The sequence below is a fragment of the Pseudorca crassidens genome, chromosome 3, assembly GCF_039906515.1.
Source record: "Pseudorca crassidens isolate mPseCra1 chromosome 3, mPseCra1.hap1, whole genome shotgun sequence".
Classification (NCBI taxonomy): Eukaryota; Metazoa; Chordata; class Mammalia; order Artiodactyla; family Delphinidae; genus Pseudorca; species Pseudorca crassidens.
The window spans coordinates 32,495,948-32,516,517 of NC_090298.1; the positions used below are offsets into that span (position 1 = coordinate 32,495,948).

At 34.5% G+C, this 20,570-nt stretch overlaps 1 protein-coding gene across 4 annotated transcripts in view; it reads right to left on the minus strand.

Moving 5' to 3' along the window:
* Positions 1–20,570, minus strand: part of RICTOR (RPTOR independent companion of MTOR complex 2) — a 127,680-nt gene that overhangs the window by 12,246 nt on the left and 94,864 nt on the right. The window contains exons 22-35 of one of the 4 annotated variants that reach the window (XM_067730558.1): positions 20,229–20,355; positions 19,669–19,833; positions 19,420–19,496; positions 18,886–18,964; positions 12,885–12,994; positions 12,343–12,430; positions 11,064–11,156; positions 10,594–10,700; positions 9,907–10,136; positions 7,467–8,475; positions 7,109–7,180; positions 3,496–3,673; positions 2,639–2,723; positions 1,634–1,753 (exon numbers count right to left, since the gene is read on the minus strand). In XM_067730558.1, coding sequence (XP_067586659.1) covers positions 1,634–1,753; positions 2,639–2,723; positions 3,496–3,673; positions 7,109–7,180; positions 7,467–8,475; positions 9,907–10,136; positions 10,594–10,700; positions 11,064–11,156; positions 12,343–12,430; positions 12,885–12,994; positions 18,886–18,964; positions 19,420–19,496; positions 19,669–19,833; positions 20,229–20,355 — 2,540 coding nt within the window. Of the gene's footprint in view, positions 1–1,633; positions 1,868–2,638; positions 2,724–3,495; positions 3,674–7,108; positions 7,181–7,466; positions 8,476–9,906; positions 10,137–10,593; positions 10,701–11,063; positions 11,157–12,342; positions 12,431–12,884; positions 12,995–18,885; positions 18,965–19,419; positions 19,497–19,668; positions 19,834–20,228; positions 20,356–20,570 lie in introns of all 4 variants that reach the window. The other 3 variants (XM_067730556.1, XM_067730559.1, XM_067730557.1) reach the window with 3 other exon arrangements.

A 20,570-nucleotide genomic window follows, 5' to 3' on the forward strand; every position in this document is an offset into this window, starting at 1 on the left:
TGCCTGATCCACAGTAGTGATGTAATAAATATTAAGTTGAATGCATAAATCCATAGAGGTTCAGTGACTTTTTAACAATTAGCCTGCCTCCCTTCATACCTCCGAGAGGGGTATCAATAGTAAACTGTAATCACTTCCCAATTAAGAGTTATTCTCCTCCTCACTTCGTATCACTAGAACAACAGGTGGAGGGGTTCTGATCCTGTGCCAAGGTGAGAGCCTTGCTGACTGCAGCAAGTCTTCCACAAGTCCCACACTTGATGTGACGCCACTTGATTACTAGCTCAATAATCACAAATGGATTAGAACTAGCTGGGACTGTCTTGTGACTGGGTAATTAGGGAGCTGGCTTCCCTATCTCGTTTGATAAATAAAGAGAAAACACTTACATAGCAAAACTCCACAGTAAGTGCTTCATAAGTATTTGTTGAATGAGTAAATGAAGAAACAGAACTTAGAAGAACTAAAATATCATAAACAATGTATAGACAAATGATTTTAAATAGCATCTTCTTTACTGTGTACAATACATCAGAAAAATAATGTCCAAACCTTTCGCTCACAGAAAATGAAAATAATTATAGCACTCTGGGTCCCTGGACAGGACTGTTCACAGTGGTAAGTGCCTAGTGCAAGGGTTTGTCAAACCCAGGCCCGATTGGAGCATGGAGCCACGGAGGGGATTAATCTCTCAGCACATCCATATCCTATTTGTGGATGTGGTACAACAGTGTGCTGCAACCCATCAGTTGGGAAGTTCTGAATCAGGATGCCATGGAGAAACGTGGATGAATGACCCAGAGAACTTTGGTTGTCACTAGATTTTTTTGAGGGTGGCTAAGTGATATTCACCAAGAAAAGCTATCTACACATATTTATAAAAAAGCTGAATCTGGATCTGATTCATTCACTCCCTCACCAAAAAAATACTGAGTGCCTAGTATATAAAGCAGTACTCAGCTGAGTATTAGAAAATAAAAATGAAAAGGCATGACAGACCATACCTTGAAGGAACTTATTGAGTAGAAGGGAAAAAAATAACCAAGCAATAATTATCATGAGATCTATGTACAAAGAGCAATGAAAGTAAAGAGGAAGAAGTGTCAACATACGACTAAGAGGGTCACAGAAAGCTTTGAAGATAAAACAGCCCCAACTCTGAGGATGAGGTGGGCTTGCCAAATGCACTGTGTGTGAGCTTGCATGTGTGTGAGGAGAAGGCGCAAGAGGGAACAGTAGGGAAAACACACTCTTCATGCCTAGAACCATGAAAAAGAGCACAGTCTGTTCAAAAAACATCTAGTCAGTAGCGGTGTATCAATTATAAGATAGGAGAATGGTAAAAAAAACAGCAGACAGATCACACAAAGAGTCTTGTGTGCTGGACTTGAATAGGCAGTAAAAAAAACTGTCAACAGCCTAATCCAAGGCAGTAGTATGAAAGATGAATTGGAAGGGGAAAAAACTGGAGACAAACTTACTAACATTCCCACAGGGAGATGCTGAGTGACCGTACTAAGGCTGAGGTAATGCGAATGGAGTAAGAGGGATGATCAATCGGGCTGGGAGATGACTTGTGACTGGAGCAGATTCAAAGACAGGTGGGTTCATCTTGAAGGACATAATCACTCACCTGAATGACTACATATTGCACTCAGTTGGTTACTGGGCTGGAAACCCAGAATTTCAATACAGACACAATAAAGGCAGTTATCATCTGTATGTTCCTGTAGTCCAGTGTCTTCTGTGCTTTCTAAAAACAGAGAAGCATCTGAATGGATTGAATTCATTATTTCTGTAAGACTCATCTGCTGTCGTAGCAAGTGAAAAGAGTTTTTTACAAGACCTCCAGTTCCAGATGGAAGACCTGTGCATAAGTAAATACAAAACATAATCTGATGAAGATGGTATCAATGACACCTCTCTCAAGGTGCCTTAAACTATGTGAAATTTTAAAGAAGGGAAATTAGGGAAGAAAACCAGAACTCCTTTTATGATTCAAAATCTAACCTTAACTGGGGAGAAAAACAGGATAATTTGCTTTAAATTATGAAAATAATTAACATCAGCAGATATACTTATATTACTTCAATATGGGGTTTTAAATACAAAATAAAAAATTAAGATTACACAATTAGGTATCATTTCAATTCTTAATATTTGTGTAAAGAAAAGTAATAATTCCGAGTCTAAAGAGGTCCTTGTTAAGAAAAAATCATCAAGATTTTAAAGCTTTAAATTTGTGGCTGATAGGCATATATTAATTAAAATACCACAGCTCATAGCAAAGAGAGATCATGTAATGTATTAAGTACATTTTTCTCTCTCTCCTTTCCCCAAACAGCTGTTGCTTAGACCTATGAGTGTAAGTGTTAAAATTTTTTCACGTATTGTTTGTTTAAAACAGAAGCAACTGATCTGGTCTTTGTCTTCTTAAGAGGCTTGGTACTTAGTTGGAAAAACACTTTAAGTCTCTCGCAAAAAAATACTGTGGTTTAATTTTAAATTGACTCAAACAATTATTTTGCTATAATTTTTTAAGCTGACCCAAAAGTAAGTATACCTGAATTTTTAGTGTCATCCTACTGAAAAGAATTTTCTTTTTAATATAAAGAGGAGAACAAAAACCATGCATTACCTCCTGCATCATGGGCAAACACTCTTGCACCTCGATCATCATGTGGAGGTATGTTTTTTGCCTGAAAATAGGGAATATCCTTTACCTAAAATAGATATGTCATGGTAAGTCCTGTTATAAAAATTCACTTTATGTATATTAGCATAATTAAATGAAATGTAATTTAAACAGAATTACTATAGCACATGAACCTATAATGAAAAGATACTGAAGAAGGTTAAATCACCAAAACTTGACAAAATAGCATAAAACTCTTAAGGTCCTTATCTATTCTTGGTGACTTAAATGGATATTAAAATAATTATTTTAGAATTTATCTAAAATGTTTTTAGACTTCTAAACAAATGTGTATTCTTTAGTACTATCTACCTTCTAGAGATTTGTGAGTATTTCGTGGGATTAGCACAACATGTGGCTGCCATGTTTGGGATAAATAGGATCAAGGATTAAATAAAACAAGGAATACATTGTACATTTCAAACTTACACAATGTTATATGTCAGTTATATCTCATTTAAAAAAAACAATAAGGAATAAGTCAAGTGTGACTAAAAAGCAAGATTAGGCATTAAAATTTCTATAGAGAATATACTGATAAAGAAATCAAACAAGATGCTGATTTAGTGTGAGGAGAAGGATAATGTGCTGGGGACTTAGAGATGCTAAATAAAAGAGTATAGAATAGTTGAGAAAAGTGAAATAATTCTCATGGTAAAATTTCTTTAAATAACACTGCCTAAAAATACCACCTTCCCCCAAATTAGTATTTGCTCTAAATTATAATTTCTAATAAGCAGTTATAGAATATGAAAAAAAACGTAAACCAACTCATAAGAAAACAATAGAATTTATGATACCTGGAATATATCATTGATGTCTACTGGAAGAGCAAGACCAATATAGTCATCTGAGCTACCATACGTTGCACTGGACACCATGGACCTCACTGAGGAGGATCGCTGCAGGGTATTTTGGTTAATAGGACTTAATAAATCTTCTTTATCTAGCGAAGCATAACTTAAAGCTTTCATGAACCTATAATACCATTAAAAAAACTATATTAGTTTCTTGATTTGTTACAGCAATCACATAAAGAATTATAGTTTATTTTCATACCTTCATAAAGGAAGCTAGTCAAGTACTAAAGAGTGCCATCTTATTTACTGAGAACATATGAATACTTGAAAATATTTCTCTCTTATAAGTTGATATATAAAAGGTCGTCAGTAATGTTGACTCTTGACCAAAAACAACTGTTACGGTCTCCCAGGTAAAAGTGAAAAGGTGAGCAATTAAGATAACTTTCAACATCTAGCAGTAAAAAATAAATAAAAAACTGACCTCAGAAAACAGAGGTATTATCCAAGAACTAACTTCACAACCATTTGAGACTGCTAGATTTGCTATAAGTAAGGGCACGTCTACTAATTCTATTTAAGATTATTTTTATTAAAATAAGGATAATCACTTATTCTTTGTGTGGTAATTACTTTATCAACATAAGATTTTGTAACACAGAAGACAGACACAAAACAGTAAAAATGGGACTCCCCTGGTGATGCAGTGGTTAAGCATCCACCTGCCAATGCAGTGGACACGGGTTTGATCCCTGGTCGGGGAATGCCACAGAGCAACTAAGCCCGTACGCCACAACTACTGAGCCTGAGCTCTAGAGCCTGCATGCCACAACGACTGAAGCCCGTGCACCCTAGAGCCCGTACTCCGCAACAAAAGAAGCCACCACAATGAGAAGCCTGTGCACTGCAACAAAGGGTAGCCCTCGCTTGCCACAACTAGAGAAAAGCCCGTGCACAGCAACAAAGACCCAACACAGCCAAGAATTAAAATAAAGTACACATCTAAAAAAAAAAACAGTAAAAATGGTATCATATATAAATATTACAAGAGACAGTTTTATATGAAGCACTGATATTTCCTCAATGCATTCCTTACCAGTGATTCCATAACATGGAATAATGACATTTCCATAAGATACACCTTTCTTATACAGATTTTTATTCATGCAACAGACATGCTAAGATATTTATCATACGCCTGCTTTGTACAAGGTTCCACACTATATGTATACTGCTATTTGAAAACTCAAGTCATTTAAAATGTAATAACATACCCTGATATTAAAACGAAGAATTATTTTGAAAAGAACACAAAATAATGTTTTATAAATAGTAGCTATTAAAATTATCATAGCAAAACCCACTAATTTCTACGAACTTCCACCTAAAAACCACTCATAATTGAAATTTACAAATTTTATAAAATAGGTCAGTAGTTTTTAAATTGTACTCTGTTATACCTCTGTGATTCCACAGAACTCTTCAAAGACTACTGGAGTGAAGGGGAAGAAATTACTGGTATACTCACCTCCACAATACCTATTTCAACCAGAATAGCTCTGTTTTTACATATTCTACGTTTTGGGTTTCCACAGCAATGTTTTTGTGAAGAAAGGTTTCTCTACTTAAAAAGCGACATTTAAAAAAAGCTTAAAACCACTTGATCTAGTCCAATCTCCACTAGATTAGGCAATTGAGGCCTACATACTTCAAAATTCATGAACTTTACCATACAGATTTACCACGGTAAACAATTGAGAGGTTTGCCTGGGTTTGTTCTGCATTGATGAGGCTTGCAAAACTTTTGAATTCCAAGCAGATGAGACATTATAGCATAATTTATGGAACTTTTTCCAAGTTCATTCATTCAGTGCCAGGATTATAACTCAAGATTAAGGATTCCTACTTCAGTGTTTTTTCTGCTATGCCCCAAGGAAATACTCAGTAAGATATGGTTTTTAAGAATGCTGGATTCATGCTAACCATTATACCATAGGTATCAGTATGACTACTCTTCTAATTTTATAAGGAAAAAAAAAATCTTCTCAGCCTAGATTCCAAACTATTATTTTACAGTAAATGTGTAGTTATCGTCCATCATTTTCATTTTCTCTGAACTAACCAAAGGAAACAAGTGGGAATAGGAAGACTAATGTCTACACAATTTTTTCCTCCATGGAACCCAGTACACAGTTAAATACTAAACACAGTTTGAAGAATAAGTGACAGATTTGACCAACATGAGATTTTTGTTAAGCCTCATGCCTCTGTACAGCTGTTTCTGTTTCTCTTGACTGCTTTTTCTTTTTTTTTCCCCTCCCAAGAAATTAAAAACATCTATTAATCCTTTATAGTGCTGATAACTTGGCATTTTATTCCAGGAGTAAGATTTCCAAATATCCTTCTCTTGATCTAACAGAGAATACAGGAAATAGGATCCTAAGAACCCAGAATGATTAGGAAATAGTGATTCGCAATAGTTGTTTCCGGTTTATTCTAATGAATATTTAAGCAATGAAACTTTTTATCTGTGCTTTAATCAGTTTAGATAGAAATGCCTGCTTCAGTGAGACAGAATAACCCTAACTGGGTGGTTCAGAGTTAACAGCACTTTGGTTATTGTACTGAGCTCTAAGATGGTGGTAGCCTTACTGCTTATTTTGGTGTGCTCCATTACTGCCCCTTGCTGAATGCTACTAGCTGCTGTAGTCTCTGAGTTTCCAAATACTTCGTTGTAGTATAAAAGTTTCCTCCTTTGCCACCAATTTTATCAGCTCTCCTTTCCTGTCAGTGTCCCTACCAGTAGCAGCTTATAACTGTTGCTTCCATAGGCCTGAAAATCTGATATACAAACTTGTTAGAATAAACATCAACAAACTATGAATGTGGGTCAGAGGTACTTCCTTTGAATAAAATCTGTGAAGTTCACTGCATAGGTTTATACTAGTGAGCTGTTGGGAGGGATGAGGCTGTCAGGTAGATAAGACATTACTGCATAATTTATGAAATTCTACCAAAGGGAATATAATTTATTATTTGCTACAAGGGATCTCTTCTACTAAATGTGTTAACATTCCTGAAACAAAATTGCTTAATAACTTAAGAATTTGGTTATATAAGAGCCAAATGGATTACATGAAAGAAATAACTATCAATAATAATAGTGATGATGATGATAACAGCTAACTTTTATCGAGTGTCTTAGTATGTGCTAGGCACTAGTCTCAGTACTTGACAAATACTAATCCATTTAATAAATGAAAATGAACAATCTAAAACTAAAGAAAGTTTTTAGAAGTATTTGGTCCAACAAAAAAGGAAGGTATAGAAATTTTTGCAACAATAAAATTTAACACTGCATATCTTTTATAGGTAAAATCTACTACTTTGACCAGCTTGATATAATCTTTAGATATGGCATAGAAATCTCCCAAATGCTCCTGAGCACAGGCAAACTGCTATTGCTGAATTCTGAGGGCCAAGTAATTCATTTAATGTTCATTTGGTTCCTACTTAATAATCACAGCTACTTAAACTGAAAAGAATTATACTGAAATTTTCAGTTATCTTAAAAAAAAAAAAAGTCAACTTTTGGAGCCTTAAATTGACCTACCTGAAAAGGTTGTTTGTTATTGTAGGTCTTAAGCTCCTGATTCCCCCGACATGCTTCTTTTTAAAATCGATCCTTGCAGAAGCGAGAAATAAATAAAAAAAAGCTTGTGACTTATGTGTCATTGTAAACCATATATGTTTATTTTCAGGGCCTAAAGGAGTTTCTTTTCCCCCCTCGCAGCTGCAAGAATCCATTTCAAATCATATCGGGTAACTAGGAGCTTATAGCCTACTATAGTAAACAATTATAATAGGTCAGTTCTGAGGTTTACGTAGATGTAAAACCTGGCTAATGCTTTACATTTAAGTCTATTAAAATGCAAACATTATTGTTCATTTTAAAATGTATATTTGCTCACCTGCTTGGTGTTAACCTGGACTCAAAGCTGTTGGCTTTCATGGTGATGGTATCAGTAAACAGCACATCTTTTGCTGGAGACGCCAAAGCTTCAGAATGAGATAAGGATGGATGCATTCTTTGCTGCTGTAATCTTTTCAGTGTAGCGTAGCCAAAGGCATCTCTAGAACTTGTGTAACTAAAGTTACAGTCTGCTAGACTTTTAATTGTAGCAATAGAGGGTGCTTTAAGGGACTGTGCTCTTCTAGGAAGTGTATGAGAAGAACCTGGAGGCACCAGGGACACTGAGTTTGATTTAGAGAGAGAGAGATGGTTAGACTGTGGCGTCAAATAGTGGCTTGTCTTAACAGTTTTAGTACTTACCACAGTACTCATACTTCCACAGTCAGTGTCCACAGTCGTAGCATCTACACCTACTGTCTCTCGTGAAGGACTTGAGCTCATTGAACTTATGCCACTTGTTGTAGTGTCTGTATTAAAACTTTGGCTACGTATCTTCATATGTGAGCTCGCTGAACTTTCTACAACTAATCTCTCTCGGCTTGTGTTTTCTCTGTGATTCTCTGTACCAAGACTCTTGGTGAATTTTAAGTCATTCTCTCCAATACTTGGAGTACTACCAGTGTCTTCAATGTGCTTATTCCCAACAAATGAAGTTTCTAATTGTAATGTTTTCTGTACTGTGGATATGGGTGTGAAATCATCACTATGATTAAAGTCAACACTGGGCTCTGTAAGCGTTCTGATCCGCCTGTTGCTTGTCTTATTTTCAGATGACAGTTTCCCTCCTTTTGGATCACTGCTACTACGATGTTTTTTATTAGGCAAAGTAAGCGAATTTAAGATACGATTCTTCACAAGTTTACTAGAAGCAAAGAAAGGGAATGAATTTTTATCCTTCATAGGTCCAGATCGATCATAAAATGCTGGCTCTGCATCTTCATTGATATCAAGGAAAAATGTACTAGTAGAGCTGCTGCCAAACCGGTCATCCTCCATTATGAACATACCTATGATCAAAGGATTAATAAAAGCAGATAAAAAAGGACAAATAATCATAGTAACTATTAGTGACATAATTCAGGAAATTTTTGTTTAATAGTCACCTGGGGAAAAATTTTTCAAAAATAAAGAGTCAGACTGCTGAGCCACATAAAAAGAGCTTCCTTGAGACCCAGAATTTGTCCTTGAATAAAATATAAAATTTGTCATTATGATGATCTTCTGTTATTTCCAAAGAAAAACTACAGAACTCATTATGTCACAGCTTGCATAAAGTTTCTTTTATCTCAGTGAGTTTCCAAACCCTCCAAATATTCAAGATAAAATTAAAGGCAAAAAGGAGACTTGACCCTGGATATTTACTCAGTTGGTACAGATTCCTGGTGGTTTATTCCTCAAATCACAATAGGCAAGAAAAATCAATCTTATAAGAAATGAATGTCCAATCTTAAGCAAACTATACTTACAAAGAACCGAGTCACAACATTTTAAATTCATGTTTAAACCAATTATATTTATTTCTCACTTTGCCTTAGGAACTAAGAAACTCATCTAAATTCAGGGCCTCTAATAAAAGACTCAATCCAGGTGCCTAATGACATCTATGGGATTTTATTCTATTTTTATTTTTAATTTTCTGTTGAATAGTTATAAATTACTTCAAATATATTCTGAAAGAAGGCAAAATAAAATCTTAAACTTGCACACTGCACTGTATTTCCATATTTTGCCAATTCTAAGATGCACATTTTTCACACTTAAAATCTCTAAAATCAGCATGCATCTTGCAATAGGCAGCATTTTTTTTTCTTAAACAGTGGTGCATATTATAATTTATGGTATCTTAGATCTAGTGAAATATGGTTTGATAAATATTGCACTATCTTCTTTAAAAAAAAAGTGTCTAAAATCTTCTGCACCTAGTAGCATTTAGCACAAGGCTTAAAACTGCAAACCATTTTTCATTTAATTTATTTTTGATACTCCATCTTTTAACAGTTTCGCTAATTTTAAAATTTAGCTCTTCTTTCAAAGATGAGTATATGAATATAATATCTCTTAAATATATTCTAGTTCAACAACCCTATATCTGAAAAATGAACAAAAGAATTAGGTAAATGAAGAAAGTAGATGAATAAACATTTACTTATTAGAAATTGCAAAAAAGGGGAATGGGTCTTCTGGGACATGGCTTATTATTTAACTCTGTAAGTAAACTCTGTAAGCCTTTTCCAAGGCCTATTTAGAAAGCAAAGGGAGAGAACAATGTAGGCTGGTAGCTATACTCCCTGTTGTGAAAAGATATGCATTCTCCAAGACACTATTACTGCCAAATTATCTCAGAGAAAAGTAAATTAAGAATGTAAAATTCATTTAAATTTTGATATCACAAGCGTTAGTTTCGGCTAACTTTATTATGACCCTGTCACAGTACTCACTTGATGGCGCAGATTCACTTTCACTATTATGTCTAGAGCTGGTTGACTCTGAGTTCAAACTCAGAGTGCTTGGAACAGATGAGAGTTCATTACAGAGTTGTTCTACATCATCTGGAACCACTGGCCACAGATGTTTGCGACTGTGCCTTACAGCATCCCAGTTGTGACATTTTAGAATATCACAGCCTTGTTTGGTTTTGGCTATGAGCCCAAGCACATATACACAGGTCCTGTAAGTAAAAGATACAGTAATGACAGTTTATAATTCCAAACTGAGATTTCTTAAAGCAACTATAAAATATTAGTTTGCTATATGTACATTTGCGCTTTCTTTAATAGCCATTAAAAATAACATGAAAACCTTCATAATGAAAATATTAATTACAAGGAAAAAATCTAAAAGAACATATTGTGATCAGGGAAAAATATATACATTAGCTTTTCTGAAATAAATTTGGAATATTTGCACTACTAGATTATTTGGACACACTATACTCTGTTTATCTGCAAGCTAAATGTCAATATTACAATGATAAGAATAAAATATCAATAATATTAATAAACAAGGAGTTCCTTAAGATGTTTAACCTGATGCACTGAAAAACTGCAATCATAAAATACTCTTCCCTCACACTCATCTGTGAACAAAAATATATACTTCAGAAAGATTTGAGTTAAATGACACACCCTCTGATGGAAAGAACTTCACATTGTTTTGCAAGTTTTAGTATATCTGGAATCACATTTTCTTCCTGTAGCAAATTGAGACCCCAATTTGATGAGCCAATATTTCCCTAAAAGAAAAGAAATCACATATCAAATATATTTACAATACTAACTCCTTCAAGAGATTTGGAAAGCTACCCAAAAAACCAAAAAATTTAACCACGTCTATAAGAGAGAAAGAACTGTGAAAAAAACCTCACATAAGGAACTTTAGGAATTAAAGTTCCATCTGTCTCAGCAAGAAAACTAACAGTTTAATCATTTATTTTCCAACATAAAATAATATTTAAATGGGCAGGAACAATCTTTGCTTTAGAATACTAATCTAAGAACACGTTCCAAATAAAATTATTTTTATTTATTTAATATAATCAGGAAAATGAGTAAAATCTAAAAATTAAGAAGATCTTACAGAAGTGTTTATTACAAACCAAGGCCCATAGAGATGCTTTCAGTTTTTTAATTTCTTCCCATTTATCCAAATCTGGTGTGCGGACACTGTGACAGAGTTCTGTAATAATATTCTGGAGAGAGGAAAAAAATACCATATGATTAACAGTATGTCTTTAACATATATTCTTATTGTATCTTAAAACCAATTTAAGGTTTGTATTTAGTAATTTTTGCATATTTAAAATCCTAAAATAATTTTATGTCGAATTTCTTAAGAAGCAGCATTAGGACATGGGCTCTGAATTCATATACTAGAGTTAGAACTTATTAGCTAAGTGGCCTTGAGCAAGTTACTTAATCTCCCCATGTCTTGATTTCCTAAACTCTGTTTCATAAAGTTTAATGATTTAATGAATTATTACATAAGTGTAACAAAGTACTTGGGGCTTAGTATTAGAAAAATGTTAGCCATTAACGATCATTATTTCTTTTAGATAGAAAATAACAAATTAACACCTAGACTTTATCATACTATGTAGGTAATGATACTGAGAAAATCATTTAAATTTTCAGTGAATTAAAAAAATATATAGTCTCAATAGTCTTCACAGACAATATAAAAATACATGAAACTGTGGAATATATTTATGCAAAACTTTTGCTCCTGAAATGAACACTGATATGAAAAGGAACTAAACTGCTAGGTTACTATTGTTCAGAAACACAAATACTTCTATAACCATTCTTAAAATAAGGGTTACATTTATTGAAAACACCTAGTAGCAAGACATATTCCCAGCCAAAATCTGGCGTGCATACTATACTCAAAGAACAACTGCTTGTCTAAGCCTTACATTACATGAAATATATGAAAACAGTGAGGCACTAACAAACAGCAACTGATACTTTCAGTTTTTGCTCACCAAAGGTAACTGAATATGTTTCAGGTTCAGTTTAACTTCCCAACAAGAGGAATGAAGAAACTCAGTTTTTCAGTATGTTTTTACTAAGGAGATGAACTTCCCCAATAAACTAGAAAGGAAAGAACTCAGACCTTCACTGGATTACTTACTCTACATAACAAATTAGCTATGCAAATAGTCATATGCAAGTCAGGGAAATGCATGCAAGCCAGTAATATCTCTAAGCACTGCAAACAAAGAATGCTAAGTCAATTACAAGATGGATGGCTTTAAAAGCAACTATGCCACTGACTTTCTGAAGGCTTTTGAGAAGTTTTTGAAAAGATAATACTTTAGCAATACTAAGTTTTTTCTACTACTGTAGCTATTTAAAATAAGCAAATTATGTTTTTACCTGTACTTCCAACAAATGACAGCCTGTTTTGTGGTGTACCAGTTGTCCGTAAAGGTGTACAGGTAGGTAGACATGAGGACGCTGTAATCTAGTATAATAAAAATGATTGATATACCTATTGGTTCATTTTAAATAAGCTAATTTTAAAAAATGACTTATAATAAAGTACTAGATAAACAGAATTAGACATAATCACTCAGCATAAATAAAAATACGGAGGTGGAAAGGCATGAGAATTCCTCTAGAAAAATAATAGTTTAGCTGGTCTCTGAGTAACGCTAAGAGAACTAAGACAAGAAATACACACTAGGGTAAGGACATGGAGGGATCTGAACACTATGCTATATTAGTCAGGGTATTCAAGTTATGAATGCCACTGAATTTTTGAACATTCAATGCTGTGCTTTAAAAAGACTTTTCCTATGTCAGTGTAAGGAACAAAATAACTCAGAAAACTTTAAAAAGTAATGATTTACAATAATTTGGTTTTAAATTTTATGTTTGAGGACTAGCAATAAATTATTCCATTAACTGGACTATACCTTTGGTTACTCCGACGAACATAGTTGTCACCATCAACTGGCTTTCGGTAAGTAGTAAGTGCTTCATTAAGTTGTTCTTCAATCAAGTCAACATATTTTGAATTATATTCCTAGAAGATAATATTGTTTTAATTATATATATCATAACAACATTCACTAAATTTGTAATATGTTAGGTACCTAACAAATCTTTGGAAGCATAAATATGAGAAAAATGAACATCTGTTCAGGAAATTTAAGAAATTTTTGAAAAGAGTAGATAGAACAAGGTATTATGAATGCAAATGTTCTATCACATCCATACCTATAAGATTTCTGCTTATACGCTTTTCCTCATTTTCAATTAATATTTTAGGGTCCATACAAGTAAGCTAAAAATTTTTTTGTCATATTTGAATTCCTGTCCCCATTAAAAAAAAAAAAGAACAGCTTTTTATTTATTTATTTGTTTGTTTATTTATTTTTGGCTGTGTTGGGTCTTCGTTGCTGCGCACAGGCTTTCTCTAGTTGTGGCGAGTGGGGACTACTCTTCGTTGCAGTGCGCGGGCTTCTCATTGCCGTGGCTTCTCTTGTTGCAGAGCAGGGGCTCTAGGTGTGAGGGCTCCCGTAGTTGTGGCATGCGGCCTCGGTAGGTGTGACATGCAGCCTCAGTAGTTGTGGCTCACAGGCTCTAAAGCACAGGCTCAGCAGTTGTGGTGCACGGGCTTAGTTGCTCCGCGGCATGTGGAATATTCCCAGACCAGGGCTCAAACCTGTGTCCCCTGCATTGGCAGGCAGATTCTTAACCACTGTGCCACCAGGGAAGTCCCAAAACTAGCTTCTTAATATTAAACTCTGAAGATATTCACTAGAAATTTTAAAAGGAAATTAACTGAGTTCTACCATTTTAGCACCGTTTGGTAAGAAACAATCTCTCTCCCTTTAAATCAGGTCAAATGTAAAAAATATTTCCAACTAAAACTTGGAAATTTTCTAGTTAAATTCTTTAAACCGAGACAGTCAATCACACCACCATCTTTATTGCAAAGATCTCCACTTTAAATTAAACGTCTAGAAGGAATTGGTAGAAACTCTGAAAAGCAATTTGGCAGTATTTATCAAAACTTTACATTCACATACTTTTTGACTCAACAATTATACTTTAGAAATTTGTTCAAAAGATATACCTGCACAAGTATGCAAAGATATACATGCAAGAATATCCAGCAAACACTGTTTACAAAACTAAAAAAGTTGGAAACAGTCTAAATGCCCATAATACAGGTGTGATTATAAAAATTAGGGTACATTGCTATAATTTACTATGCAGCCATTAAAGAGAATTAGACAGCTCTAAATGCACAGCTCTGAAAAGATCTCTTAGATACACTGCTAAGCAAAAAAATTAAATACAATTTTATTTACAGCTGTGAATGGATTCATTTGTATTTTTATATGAAGAATATATACTTATAGATGCACAAAACATCTTTCAGTGCATACAAAATATTAACAGACATTATCTTCAGAAAAGATAGAAAAAGGGGGCAAGGAGACATTTTTCATTTTAAACCATTTTAGACTACTTAAATTTGGTGGGTTACCTTAACTCCCTACTTAGAGACTCTAAAAACTTACTTTTCCTGCTTTTCTTTTAGGTTCTTTACTTTGCAAAAGTAATACAAGATTTTAATTATATTATCAGCATACCAAATTTCTACTACTGCTACTACAACCACTATATTACTCTATATACTATACTACCATAATCTCCCTATACATGAACATCTCAGTACAAAAATTCTAATTAAGGAAGGTATTTTGAGCTTTATGCAGGAATAGTTACATTCACATGGTATTGCTTGGTTAGTCTTTTGACCAGTGGCGTCCATGTGGAAAACACTAGCAAAGTTGAGGGGTATGGTTTATAGCTATGAAATGCACTGAGTTTCTGATGTGGATCATCTTGAGGATTCTGCCCAAAAAGGACCTACTGGAGGAGCAAGAAGACCCCAAATGAGGGTGAACCTCTAGCTACTAGGAGGTATTGTAAGTAGGCAGCCAGAGGAGCCATTGATTCAGTCAAGGGTACTGCAAATGAGAGATCCCCAGAATGAGGTCTTCAAGGAATTCATGAACATAACCCTCGAGTAAAAGAATCAACATCTGAAATCTGCCCCGCTCAAAGCTAACAACCCCAGATAACAGTTGCATCAGTTGAGTAAGACTGTCCATGACCCTGTACCCCCTCCTCCTCCTGCTCTAAAGCTGAAGAGGCTCCAAATTTGCACCTGGTAAATGGGGAGGAGATAAATAACAGAGTGATGAAACGAACCATATCCTCCCTCCATTGCAGATTTCTATACCAAGCCTGGGCTAGGGATGAAAGTTTTAAATTGAATGAGTGAATTTTCAATATTATTCAGGCCTGGATGCTTTATTACCTAGAAAAAGCGACAGTCTCAACTTCATCTTGGCATGCTGCAAGCTACTGGGAGGAAATCAAATATAGTGGAAAAAGCATGGGCTTTGGAATCAAAAAGTGCCCCTGCTCTGTTATTTTCATGCTCTGTGACCTAGGATAAATTAGTTTACTCATCTTAGCTTCCACATTTTCATTCACAACATAGAAATAATACAAAAACATTTCACAGGGTTGCTTTGAGGATTAAGTGAGGTAATACTTGAAAGGCACTAAGTTTAACTGTAGGCAATCACTAAGTTAGTTCCCCTCCCTTTCTCCCTTTCTCTAATTTGAGAGAGTAGACTATACTGTCTTTATATTTACATCTCGCATTTACTGCCTAACTAACTGCAATTCAGCATCTGTTTATAACTTGTTACTGAAATTGCTCTAGCAAAATTCACCAATGACTGGTCACCTTCAACAGGCTTTTTTTCTAGTGTTCACCTTACCTGACCTCTCTCAAGAATATATACCACTGACCTCTCCTTCCTGAAGCATCCTTTAGTGAAGCCATGCTGATAATTTTTTCCTCAATGTCCCTGTCCTTTTATTCCCCTCATGAAGGCAGAGTGTTCGGGCTTCCCTGGTGGCACAGTGGTTAAGAATCCGCCTGACACGAGTTCGAGCCCCGGTCTGGGACGATCCCACATGCCGCAGAGCAACTAAGCCTGTGCGCCACAACTACTGAGCCTGTGCTCTAGAGCCCGTAAGCCACAACTACTGAGCCCGTGTGCCACGACTACTGAAGCCCGCACACCTAAAGCCCATGCTCCGCAACAAGAGAAGCCGCCACAATGAGAAGCCCGCGCACTGCAATGAAAAGTAGCCCCCGCTCTCTGCAACTAGAGAAAAGCTGCACACAACAGTGAAGACCCAATGCAGCCAAAAATTAAAAATAAATTAAGTTATATATTAAAGAAAGCATAAAGATAAAAAAAAAAAAGCAGAGTGTTCTCTAGGGAGCAATTTCCAGTTTTACTTCTTTGTTCTTTACATTTTCCTTGGTGATCTCACTCAATTCAAATTTCAACTACTACTATTCACTGACAACTCCCAAACTTCTATCTTCAGCTCATATCTGAGCTCCAGATGCACATTTCCAAATATTTTCTGGATACTCTCACTTGCCATACAACAGGCAATACCAGTTCAACTTATTCAAAATTCATTATCCTCATTGCTGCAAACCACCTTTTGTAATCACAATCTTTTAATGGTAAGCCATTATGTATTCAGTCATTCAAATCAGAAACCTTAAGGGTCAAGTGGGACCTCTCATTCATTACATCCAATCAGTTCACAAATCCTGTCCATCTTATTTCAAAAATGTCCAGAAAATGTGTCCCTGACTATGGAACCTAACCACCACTGAAGTCCATGCTCTTATCAATTTTGCTTCTAAACTGGTCTCAGTATTCCTAGATTTCTTTACCTTGATGACCATACTTCTGCTACTACACTGTGATCTTTTTCTAAAGTATAGTTCAGACTATGAATATTCTTTACACTTGTAAAGATTCCCCCTACTTCCTACAAAATTGAAATCCCTTAGTATGACATAATGTGGCTTATAAAAGCCTAGTTCTAATTCTAATTCAATCTAGTTCTAATTCACCATTCCATCCTCATCTTGCCACACCCCACTTATCCTAGCCCCAACCGCACTGGAATATGGCTTTCCTCACAAGTCTGTGAAGTTTCAATAACCTATACAGATTTATTATTCTGCCCCCTCATCCTTGAACATCCTTCTTCCAATTTGACTATTTACTCCTCAAGACCACTTCAAATATCACATCCTCTCCTCAGCCTAACATTTTTTTTGCTAATCCCTACGGCAGAATCATTAACCCTTCTTCTGTTTCCTTATACACGACACATGATTTTGTTATATCAGTTAATATTTTGTACGTACTATCTGAAAGTGCTGTACCAGATTTGCTAAACAATTTCCTAATATAATTTGTATAATAAAGTGACCAATCTTATTACGGTAACTAGTTTAAACATCTTCTATTTAGAAAATAAAACTATCATATCTCTTTTTTTTTTTTTTTTTGGCTGCACTGAGCTTCACTGCTGCACGTGGGCCTTCTCTAGTTGTGGCCAGCAGGGGCTACTCTTCATTGCAGTGTGCGGGGCTTCTCATTATGGTGAGAAGGATAGGCTCTAGGCATGCAGGCTTCAGTAGTTGCAGCACGCAGGCCCCAGAGTGCACAAGCTTCAGTAGTTGCGGCGTGCGGGCTCAGTAGTTGTGGCGCACGGGCTTAGTTGCCCCACAGCATGTGGGTTCTTCACGAACCAGGGATCGAACCCATGTCCCCTGCATTGGCAGATGGATTCTTAACCAGTGGACCACCAGGGAAGTTCAAAACTATCACATCTTTATTTTAGTTTTCTAATTCACCAATTACTGAAAGACTTCAGGCCTGAAGTTGTACACTTTATAGTTATAGTATTTTTTCCCTTTTTTTCTTCCAGTTTTATTGAGATGTAATTGACATACAGCACGGTATAAGTCTAAGGAGTAAAGCATAATGATGTGACTTACACTCATTGTGAAAGGATCATCAAAATAAGTTTAGTGAACATCCATCACCTCATACAGATACAAAATTAAAGAAATAAAAAAAAAATTTTCCCTTGTGATAAGAACTCCTAGGATTTACTCTCTCGACAACTTTCATATATAACATACAGCTGTGTTAATTATATTTATTATGTACATTATATTCCTAGTACTTATTTATAACTGGAAGTTTGTATCATTTGACTGCCTTCATCCAACTCCCTCTCTCCCCACACCCCACCTCTGGTAACTATAACTATAGCTATAGTATTTTTAAAAAATGAGAATATCTTATGAAACATGGTTCAATATAGACAATATAAATAATGATCTGAAATAATGGAAAATCTGAAAATCATTTACATTAGGATTGATTAATCCATGAGTTTCTAAGATGCTTTGACAATTTACAATGCATCAAATGAAACTGAAGTCACAGTGATGACCACCTAAAGAAAAGCTAGGAAGTTAACTAATACCTTCAAACTACTCCCTTCTTCCTAGATTTCCCTATTATATACAACAGCAAGAAGTTTGCTCTCAGATTTATGAAAAGTACACCTTAAAATGAAGTTTAATTAGATGATTATATCTGCTTGGTAGAACTGTTTTTTAATCTTCATTTAGGAAAATTGTTTTAGTTTCAGCTTAAAAGGCGTGTGAAAGGAACCCAAGAATAAAAGAAATGATGGTAAGTAGGGTTGACAAACGATACCAATAGATTATATCAATTAAATTGAAAGCAAAATTTCAACAGAATTTACACAAAATCAATAGTTCTCTATAAAATAACTATAGTTTAAAAAGTAGACAAATATAAATACAAATAATTATACAGAATTTTAAGACTTGACTTCACATGAATGTTTAAATATTTAACTTTTTTAGTTTCAAAATACTGACAATATTTTAAAAATCCTCTAAATTCACAATCTATTTCCCAAGATAAAAAGATACAAATTGAAACTTATTCAATAGCAAGTTACCTTGTGCCACTTTTCCAACTGTTTTGCTACATAACCCCTTTCGTTCAAATAGGAAAACCCTTTTGGAATGGAGAGAAATCTGTAAATTAAAACAGGCAATAGTTTAACATTAAGTCTCACAAAAAATGTTTAAGGAGCTAAAACATCTCAAACAAAATATGTTTAAGGAGGTAAAAGACTTTAAGAACAGCTCCTTCCTAAAACTAAAAGGTCAATTTTTATTCATTGTAATTTCAAATACAAATAAATTTTCACAATCTTTGCAAAAACACATGAATCCAACCACAGTAAAGAAAATGTCATGAAAAGAATGAGGACACATGGAAATGTAAAAGAAACATTAAGAAAAACAATGAAAAGACAGAGTTTCAGTATTAAAGGATGTCCAATATTCTAAAACAGGCCTCTTTCAGAAGTTAACAGCTAAACTCTTTAGAGTGCTTCCTTTACAGATTTGAATCCAGCTTTAATACACACTGCCAGAGAGAACACAACAGAAAACATAACTATAAGAAAAATTTTCTTCAAATTTACCTCAGGAGGAGAAGCAAACCCTTGTCCCCAAGGTGAGATAAAGCTGGCTTCATCTGAATAAGAGCATGGAGATTGGCCTAAAAGAAATAATTATTAGGCAAATTAATAACTGCATGAAGATAGTAAATTCTCTATTTCTAAAACCACTATATTATATACATTATAATTTCACGTAATTTTCTATCAAATTTGAATGTTTTAATAAAAATTCATGTCTAAGGGTTTTATTATAAAATAATGAAACTTTACCTTGTCTTCACATGCTTCATCGAGAATATCAAGAGCTTCAGAAGAAATCGTTTTGTTTTTATCATGCAGCTGGGTCACTAGTAATTCAATTCCCCAATTATTGAAGAATTCAACATTAGCTCTCAATAATACTCTTAAATGTTTTGTTGCATACAGCCTGCAGGCCTATAAAGATAAATAAGAACATTAAAAAAAAAAAAAAGAAAGAAAAAAACCACCACCCAAACTTCACTATGGACGGTCTATTCGACTTTGTTTTGGGACAGTTCTGCTACTTGAAAAGGGCAGAAAGACTGGAATTGATGGTCTAGCCCTTGATATGAATATTTTTTAGTCCAAGTAAAGTAAAATACTTGTGTTTCAATCTAGCTGCTTCTTTCCCTTTATATAAAAATATGTGTACTATATCGAGTTCTTTGGAGGAACTAAAATTTTAAAGTAAACTAAAATTCCATCCCATAGTCTTAGAATTTATAATTAGTTTTATTAGGCCAAAATTTATAAAATACTGAATTAACTGGTTATGAAATATATAGTTTTATTGCCTATGTTATACTCACATCAGTGGCTGCTGTTAAGATTTTGGAAAGTATGACCCTAGCCAATCCATCTCTGCTATAGTCCAAGCTCGAAACAGTCAGTTTCAGCAAGTGATCTTGGTTTTTCAAGGAGCAAAGATTAAGTAAACTAAAATAAGGATTGAAAATAATGAAGGTTACTAGAAATTACTGTATTGATTCATTAATTCAACAAATATCTTTAAATTCCTAATAAACAAGCATTTCTAAAAGAAAGCACTTAACAAATATCACATTTTAAAAAAAAGCATCGGAGTAGAGCATCAAGACAGCTCTAATTAAATATTTTTTTGTATTTTAATAAAAATTTACCAAACACAGGTA